General features: G+C 41.0%; 1 protein-coding gene across 1 annotated transcript in view; it reads left to right on the forward strand.

Annotated features, from left to right (window-relative positions):
* Positions 1–5,670: 5,670 nt before the first annotated feature.
* Positions 5,671–10,277, forward strand: part of NOP9 (NOP9 nucleolar protein) — a gene marked incomplete in the record, with an annotated part of 13,681 nt that continues 9,074 nt past the window's right edge. Inside the window, 3 exon segments of the mRNA XM_073609557.1 lie at positions 5,671–5,798; positions 7,859–8,199; positions 9,085–9,534. Coding sequence (XP_073465658.1) covers positions 7,917–8,199; positions 9,085–9,534 — 733 coding nt within the window.

Consider the following 10,277-nt stretch of genomic DNA (forward strand, 5'->3'; position numbering starts at 1 on the left):
TCACACCTGATGCACTGACAGCCTTTCTTGAGACCCGAACAAGCCAGGAAGGTACAAATTACCCCTTTTTGGAAAGCAGACATTCCAAGGTATTTAGTAAGAGGCATGGTGAGTTTGTGTTTTGTTTTTTTCCCCCCACAAAATTATTTCTCACACACAGCATATGCATACCACAAATTACACCCCAAAATAGATTCTATTACTCCTACTCTATTACTACATTCATACTCCTGAGTATGGCGATACCACGTGTGAGACTTTTACACACCGTGGCCACATACAGAGGCCCAACATGCAGGGAGCGCCATCAGATGTTCTTGGAGCATAAATTACACATATCATTTCTTGACTATCTCTTACACTTTTGAAGGCCCTGCACTACCAGGACAATGAAAACGCCCCAAAAATTACCCCATTTTGGAAGGAAAACACACCAATGTATAATCTGAGGCATAGTGAGTCTTTTGAACATGTCAGCGGTTTTTTTGTTTTTTGTTTTTTTTTTTTTCTACAAGTTTTTGGAAGATGTGTAAAGAAAATTAAAACTTTTTTTAACACAAAGTTGTCCATTTATACAATGTTTCTAACACAGCATGTACATACAAAAAAAATTACACCCCAAAATGGATTCTCCTACAAAGTATGGAGATACCACATGTGAGACTTTTACACAACCTGGCCACATATAGAGGCCCAACATCCAAGGAGCACAATCAGGTGTTCTAGGGGCATAAATGTCAAATCTAATTTGACTACCTATTACACTTTTGTGAGGCACTCTAGTGGCATGGATAAGCGTGAATGGGGGTGGAGGGGATGACTGAGCATGGCTGTCAGCGGCCATTTTCCGTGAGGCGGTCACGGATATTCCAGGGGGCGTACGGGCCTCAATGTATGCCTTCCCAGAGTTATTGATCCACGTTGTAGCCGTCATTTGGCTCTGGCACGGTCGTTAACTGGTTAATACTCATTAAAGCGCCTACTGCTTCAACATGCATTTTATTTTTATTTATTTATTTTTTTTTTTTTTTTTTAGCTTGGCAAATTCCCTGTGTGTGTTGATTTTCTGTTTGTTTTAAAGGGGTTCAGTAATACCAGCACTCGGCAGTGCCCCATCTCACTAGTGCCCCCTTTTTTTTTTTTTTTTTTTTTTTTTTTTTTAAATCAGATCCCCAGATCATCACAGACTGTTGAAAATGTTGCATTTCTTTTGGAAGTCAAGGTTCCAGAGTCTAGAGGAAGAGTGGAGGGGTGAAGAATCCAAGTTGCATGAGGTCTCGTTTGAAGTTTCCACAGTCAGTGATGATATAGGGAGCCGTGTCATCTGCTGATGTTGGTCCGTTGTGTTTTATCAAGTCCAAATTTAGTGCAGCTCTAAATGTTAGAGCACTTCATGCTTCCCTCTGCTGACCAGCTTTATGGAGATGCTGATTTCATTTTCCAGCAGGACTTGGCACCTGCCCACACTGCCAAAAGTAACCAAAACCTGGTTTAATGATCATGGCATCACTGTTCTTGATTGGCCAGCAAACTAGCCTGACCTAAACACCGTAGAGAATCTGTGGGGCATTGTCAAGAGGAAGAGGAAAGACACCAGACCCAACAATTCAGATGAGCTGAAGGCCACTATCAATGCAACCTGGACTTCTATAACACCTCAGCAGTGCCACAGGCTGATCGCCTCCATGCCACGCTGCATTGATGCAGTAATTCTTGCAAAAGGACCAAGCATTGAGTGCATACTGTACACCTTTCTGGTTCCATCTTTCATGCTGCTTCCCTGCTGTTGTCTCCTCCTAGTTCCTGGGTTTTTGTTTTTTTTTTTCCCTTCAGGGACTCCGCCAAGCGTGGTACCCCTTCAGGGAAAGACTGCGCTATATACCTGTCAACTCAATATGGACATACTTTTCAGTAAGCCAACTTTTCTGTAATAAAAATCCTTTTTTTTTTTTTTTGGTCTTATATAATATTTACATTTTCTGAGATGCTTAATTTTGGGTTTACACTAGCTGTAAGCCATAATCATAAAAATTAAAAGCAAGACATTCTTGAAATAAATCACTCTGTGTGTAATGCATCTATATAAAACACGAGTTTCAATTTTTGAAGTGAATTACTGAAATTAATAAACTTTTTGATTTTCTAATTCTATGATGAGATGCACCTATAAATAGTGGTCAGCTCCATAAAGACATGGTTTGACCAGTTTGCTTTGATTGAACTCAAGTGCCCCAGACCTCAACGCTACTAAACACCTTTTGGGATGAATTGGAACATCAGTTGTGAGCTGGTTCTTCTCATCCACCATCAGTACCTGATCTCATAAATGTTGGCCAGCTCCATAAATACATGGCTTGACCAGTTTGGTGTGGTGGAACTCAAGTGGCCCACACACAGCCCTAAAGTCAACCCTACTGAACATCTATAGGATGGACTGGAACACTGACTGTGAGCCAGGTCTACTCATTTACCATGGTATTTGACCTCACAAATTCCAACAGATGCTCCTTGTGAACCTTGTGAAAAGCCTTCCCAAAAAAGTGGAGGTCAACTCCATATTAATGGCCATGATTTGGTATTGGGATGTCCAACAAGCTGATAAAGGTGTGGTAGTCTGGGGTCTGCAAACTAATGACCGACCGTATAGACCAGGGTTCCGTGGAACTCTAATGTTCCTCCAGAGGCTGCTAGGGGTTTCTTGAGCAATTTCTGCCTCTCGGATAAGTTCCCACTGACACCATCAATCTTTTTAGCTATCTGTAAGGGGAGGAATTCTGCCCAATCACCACAGGTGTAAGGAGTATTGTTCCCACTGACCATCACACTAATGTATCACCAGTTGTAATTTTAGCATGGGGATCCCTGAGACCAGAAAGTTATTTTCAAGGGTTCCTCTGTGTTTAGAAAGGCTGATCTAGAGTATATTTGCTTGCAGAGTAATGCAAAATGACCCACTTTAAGGTTGGCTCCCACAGCTCTTTATACTTTTTATTCACCAGCATTTCTGTTTGTCCCCAAGCACCAGGAAAGTCCTGGAGAAGCTCCAAGTTACTAGGGCTGAGGACTCTCCTCCGCTCCCATTTTACATGCCTAAGTGGCCTAGAACCAGCATTGTCACATGGAGGAGGAGAGGGACTCTAATGCACCTCTGTACTGGGTATTGTTCACCAAATGCGATGAACGTGTGAAGCCAGTGGGGCCACCACTAAACCTAGTAGGGTATGTCCTTCGTGGCCAAAGCACAGGTTCTACAGAGGCCCCATTCACACTTGTGGACTGGGCCCATTAGCGTGTACATGTGAGAGACCACGGGGGAGGGGGGGGGGGGTTCCCAGCAATTAACTGCAGGCGGCAGCCCCATCAATAGAAGGTTGACTGCTCACATGTAGTCCTTAATGGAGCCATTACCTGCCAATCACCGGCCCCGGACAGAAGTGTGAAAGGGGGCTCAGGGTATACTTTACAAAATACACTTTAATATATTTCTCAGTAGTGCAATAGGGGGAGATTTCATTTCTAACCATCACCTAAAAAAAAATGTGTCTCAACTGTGTGACCTTATTGCCCCTCAACCACGAACCTAAACAAGCCCCAACTGCCACTTTTGCTGGACAACAATAAATGTGTCAACTGTGTGACTTTATTGCCCCTCAACCACAAGTATAAACAAGCGCTAACTGCCACTTTTGCTGGACAGCAATAAATGTGTCAACTGTGTGACTTTATTGCCCCTCAACCACAAATGTAAACAAGCCCCAACTGCCACTTTTGCTAGATAGCAAAAAATGCGTCTCCACTGCGTGACTTTATTGCCCCTCAACTACAAACCTAAACAAGCCCCAACTGACACTTTTGCTGGACAGCAAAAAAATGTGTCTCAACTGCGTGACTTTATCACCCCTCAACCACGAATATAAACGAGCCCCAACTGCCACTTTTTCTGGACAGCAAAAAAATGTGTCTCAGCTGCGTGACTTTATTGCCCCTCCACCACAAGTATAAACAAGCGCCAACTGCCACTTTTAAAGGACAACAAAAAAATGTGTCTCAACTGTGTGACTTTATCACTCCTCAACCACAAGTATAAACAAGTGCCAACTGCCACTTTTGATGGACAACAAAAAAATGTGTCTCAACTGCGTGACTTTATTGCCCCTCAACCCCGAAAATAAACAAGCGCCAACTGCCACTTTTGCTAGATAGCAAAAAAAATGTGTCTCAACTGCGTGACTTTATTGCCCCTCAACCACATGTATAGATAAGCCCCAACTGCCATTTTGCTGAACAGCTTGGTCTGTTAACCTCTTCCTGGCCGATGGTACACATATATGCAGTCCTATGTAAACACTTTTCTGTGCTGAGAGCTTACCGGCAGGGACCGGAAAGCTCCCGCTGCATACTTGTAATTGTGAGCATCATGATCATGTGACCGTGGTGACAGCCAATCACAGCGGTCACATGACCTGAATGCTCACCTCCCGGCATCTACAAGCTCTTAAAGGGTGGCAGGAAGGGGTTAAAGAAAGTCAAAAGATAACAGACGTACTGGCCGGATCACCAGGTGAAAAAAAGAAAATGAATGCAGCCACCACATCTAAGCACTTCCTGTTACAGGGTGACAACGTTCTGTCCCTGTTTATCAATTGTGCTCCTTTGTTGTCACCCCGTCACATAGGGCTTGTGATGGAGACTACAAGCTGCCATTTCAGCACACATTACACACACAGCTGGAAACCCGCACTACCATGGCTGGAGAACCTATAGTGGCTGCAAAGAGCCTGCAGGAGATCAGCAACGCTGAAGTGTAACTGAAGAGGAGAGGGAAAAAAAAAAGGGGAAACTATTTTATTAAAAAAAATAAAAATAAGGAAATAGTTGATGATGCACAGAGCACACTACATACATACATGACATACATACATAACATACATACATAACATACATGACATACATACATAACATACATACATGACATACATACATGACATACATACATACATGACATACATACATGACATACATACATACATGACATACATACATAACATACAGACACTCAGGGACATACATGACATACATACATGACATACATACATGACATACATACATGACATACATACATACATGACATACATACATAACATACAGACACTCAGGGACATACATGACATACATACATGACATACATACATACATGACATACATACATGACATACATACATAACATACAGACACTCAGGGACATACATGACATACAGACATTCAGACACTCAGCACATCTACTGCAAGGGATTGAAATGACTCAAAACTTCCATCAACCTTTAGATTGGAAAGAATGATTGTGATGGGAGATAAAAGTCACCGGAAACGATAATAATCGGATAGAAAGTGAACAGATTTCTCCAGATTGACAATAGAGAATTATTATTATTATTTTTTGTTTGTTTTCAATAAAAACATCGATGGGATTGAAGACTATCCCTGTGTGTATGGGCAGAACCTTCCTGTATCCCTCCCACGTGATCCCCCCCTCCCCCCTTATACCATCTCCAATCACATCTCTATGTGTATTACATTGTATCACCAGCACAGAGAGCAGGGGGCGGGGCCCGGGGGCGTGACGTCATCACTCCGCGACTCCAGCCCATGTGCCCAGTTCCTGGATGGTGAGAGGTGAGAGGTAAGAGGGGTGCAGGAGGGGGAGCCGAGCTCTGATCACCTCTCTATTCCCATCACATAGTGTACAGAGGAGATACCCACATAGAGTCCTACAGAAGGGGGGGAGCAATATATCAGATGTACAATATTATAGACACATCTATAGTACTATAATACTGTACAATGCTATATATATATATGACTATAATACTGTACAATGCTATATATATATTACTATAATACTGTACAATGCTATATATATATGACTATAATACTGTACAATGCTATATATATATGACTATAATACTGTACAATGCTATATATATATATGACTATAATACTGTACAATGCTATATATATATTACTATAATACTGTACAATGCTATATATATATGACTATAATACTGTACAATGCTATATATATATGACTATAATACTGTACAATGCTATATATATTACTATAATACTGTACAATGCTATATATATATGACTATAATACTGTACAATGCTATATATATGACTATAATACTGTACAATGCTATATATATATTGCTATAATACTGTACAATGCTATAATATTCCACCCATAATCCCTATGTAGAAAAAGTATATGCATATTATTATTGTTAATTAAATATGTTCATTGTTGGGTGTTAACATGATATTCCTCCAATAATCCCCATGAGCAATAATAATTCTACCCATATTCCCATCAAAAACAGGTCAAATGTAATTTTTATATTACTTCTGTATCCTGTTGTACAGCTGCATATATATCAGCAAGTGAAGAGTTAAACATTAGCAACTGCTTCTTGCAACATTGTATCAAGCACTGCAGTAAAGAATAACATATTTTGAGAAACAACAGAGTCTTTACCATATATATGTGTATATGGTACACTGACATCTAGTGAGAGTTCTCAGTATTGCAGCCAATAATCCAATCATCCCATCATCCCAATATGCAGTTTAGTACGTCCCTATATATTACTATAATACTGTACAATGCTATATATATTATACTGTACAATGCTATATATATATATTATACTATAATACTGTACAATGCTATATATATATTATACTATAATACTGTACAATGCTATATAGATTACTGTACAATACTATATATATATATATATATATATTACTATAATACTGTACAATGCTCTCTCTATATATATATATATATATATATATATATATATATATATATATATATATATATACAGACAGCATATATATATTACTGTACTATATATTACTATACTGTACAATGCTATATATATTACTGTACAATACTATATATATAACTGTAATAATGTACAATGCTATATATATATATATATATATATAATATATATATATATATATATATATATATATATATATATATATAACTAAAATACTGCACAATGCTACAGTGTGTGTGTATGTATATATATATATATATATATATATATATATATATATAGATCTATAGTACTATTATACTGTACAATGCTATATTATTAATATTACAGGATTTATATAGCGCCAACAGTTTACGCAGCGCTTTACAATATAAAAGGGAGACAATACAGTTATAATACAATAAAATACAGTAGGAATCAGAGGGCCCCGCTCGTTAGACCTTACAATTTAGGAGGGTTAGAGCTATAGTACTATAATATAGTATATAATATAGTACAATATTATATAGAGATCTTTTGTACTATAATACTGTACAATATTATACATATATAGAGAGATCTTTAGTATAGCATAATACTATACTGCTGTGTGTGTATATATATATATATATATATATATATATATATATATATATATATACATACACACTATATAGATAGTACTATACTACTAATGGGCATAGTAGGTAGGCAGACCCTGGAATTCAGCACAGGGATGATGGGTATCCCTCATAATGGGCAGACTCAGGACTCCGGTGTATTTTATGTTATGGAATATGATGATGGCACTCTATCCAGTAAATGATGAGGACGGGATGTGTGTTAGATATTTAGAATTATTTATAACTCGCACATACAGGAGTGGAGAATGATCTATTATGGAGAAATGATTTTTTTCTTCTGCAGCATACAAACAAATGTTTTGCTCTCTCTGTGTAACACCCTCTGTTGGCAGTGGCCCCTCAGGACCTTCTTATAAATGTGGCTCTTCCTTGTGTTTGTTTTAGGTGGGGTTTGGGACAATAACCGGGCCGTGTTCCCTGGAATCACAGAAGAGAGATCACAATGGGGATGGAGGAGAAAAAGAAGAAGAAAGGGAATGACAAGAAAAGACACCAGCGGGCCGAGGGGAACAATTTGGGGTCCGCTGGAAAGGGGGAGGGGCCGCCAAAGAAACAGAAGAAAGCAGACAAAGGTCGTCCGTCACAACCCGCCGACCCGTCCGCAGGGCAGAGCAAGAAAAGCCCGCCTGAAAATCCCCTCCCGCGCCTGGACCCGAAGTCGGTTGGATATTTCCGCAGAGTGGGGGAGACTCTTCAGCAAGGCTTTGGCTCTGATGAAGACAGGAGTAAGGAAATCTGCTTTTCTCTTTCACGAAATGATGACAGTGGTGTTTAGTTTGGAGACAGGTCCTCCCAGAATCCGTATTCTATAAAATATCCATGAGCCACGACCAAGGGGAGGGAGGCAGGCTTCTGTGATTGGCTCACAGCCTAGAAGGCCACAACAAGGTGGGAGCTGAATTACAGATGGCCTGTTGCAGCCAGGAGTATGGCTTAAAGTCCAACTTCAGGCTATATTTTTAAAGCCTGCTGCAGTACGTCTTCTCCACCACAAGATGTCCTCAGTCTTCCAGGTTAAATGAGCCCACTCTTATTGAAGTCAGAAGATTGAGGACATACTGTGAGTGCAGGGGGTCACAGACACGCCCCTCTGGGTCCAGGAATGACCACTCCCCTGGGCCCTTAAGAAGCATCACCATTGGGCCCTGCACTTTTAATGTATTGATACAGAGAGTGGTGCTTACATCACCATGTCTGCATCATCAAGGACCATCCACCCCCATCAGAAAGGATCTTGTGTATCACATGACCTGCCTTAAGGCAAAGTTTTATATATATATATATATATATATATATATATATATATATATATATATATATATATATATATATATATATATTATAAAAAATTATATATATATATATATATATATATATATATATATATTATAAAAAATTATATACATTAAAAAAAAAACACACAGATACAACAATTAAGGGGTCTTGAAAATGATATTGTGACATGTCAGGAATTCATTCATGCAGATTTGTAATGGTACTGACAGGTCCCCTTTAATATGAAGACAGGGTAGGGGAAGTCTAATGCTTCATACAGTTTGCTTTGAATGACCGCGGTAGATGGGCCTAATGCTGCCTCCGATTCCCCGCAGGTCTGTTTGTCCGGAACGTCTTTAACGAGGTGACGGGTAACGAGTTGGCTCTGGCCACCGACATGTCTGGCAGTCTCGTCCTGCAGAAGCTGCTCGCGGTGGCCACTTCCTCCCAGCTCTGCCAGCTTCTGAAGGTCCTCAGCGGGCACTGGCAGGAGGTGTGCTGGCACCGCAGCGGGGCACATGTCATGCAGACGTCACTGCTACAGTATCCTCGTTTTCAGAGCCAGGAGAAGACGGAAGACGAAGAGGAGGAGGAAGAAGAAGACGGAGAACCGGGCCCCGATCTGGAGGACCTGATATTGAGTCTGTGCTCAGAAGTGAAGGGGAAGTTTCTGTTGTACAATCAGGACACACATGGCAGTTTCATCGTACGGACTTTGTTCCAGGTGCTTAGCGGGACCATCCTGAACCTGGAGACCAATAAGAAGGGAGCCCCAGGACTGACCGGTACCGTATACACTGTGCTGGGGACCACACTCACTGCTTCTGGGATGGGATCCTGTACATTTATTCATATCTATATTCTTCCTCTCCATCTCATAGCTCTCTCCCCCCACCTCTTTCTCTCCCTCCCTCTCCCCCTTCCTTCCTTTCTCTCTTTTTCCTCTCTCCTATTTCTTCTTTCCTCTGTCTTCCCTTTCCTTCCTCTCGCTTTTTCTCTCTTTTTCCTCTCTCCCCTATTCCTTTCTTCCTCTCTCTCTCCCTTTCCGTTGCTTCCTCTCTCTCTCTTCCCGTTGCTTCCTCTCTCTCTCTTCCCGTTCCTTCCTCTCTCTCTCCCCGTTCCTTCCTCTCTCTCTCTCTCCCCGTTCCTTCCTCTCTCTCTCTCTCTCCCCGTTCCTTCCTCTCTCTCTCTCTCTCCCCGTTCCTTCCTCTCTCTCTCTCTCCCCGTTCCTTCCTCTCTCTCTCTCTCCCCGTTCCTTCCTCTCTCTCTCTCTTCCCGTTCCTTCCTCTCTCTCTCTCTTCCCGTTCCTTCCTCTCTCTCTCTCTTCCCGTTCCTTCCTCTCTCTCTCGCTTCCCGTTCCTTCCTCTCTCTCTCTCTTCCCGTTCCTTCCTCTCTCTCTTTCTCTCTTCCCGTTCCTTCCTTTCTCTCTCTTCCCGTTCCTTCCTTTCTCTCTCTTCCCGTTCCTTCCTTTCTCTCTCTTCCCGTTCCTTCCTTTCTCTCTCTTCCCGTTCCTTTCTCTTCCCGTTCC

The sequence above is a fragment of the Aquarana catesbeiana genome, linkage group LG13 (genome assembly GCF_042186555.1).
Source record: "Aquarana catesbeiana isolate 2022-GZ linkage group LG13, ASM4218655v1, whole genome shotgun sequence".
NCBI lineage: Eukaryota > Metazoa > Chordata > Amphibia > Anura > Ranidae > Aquarana > Aquarana catesbeiana.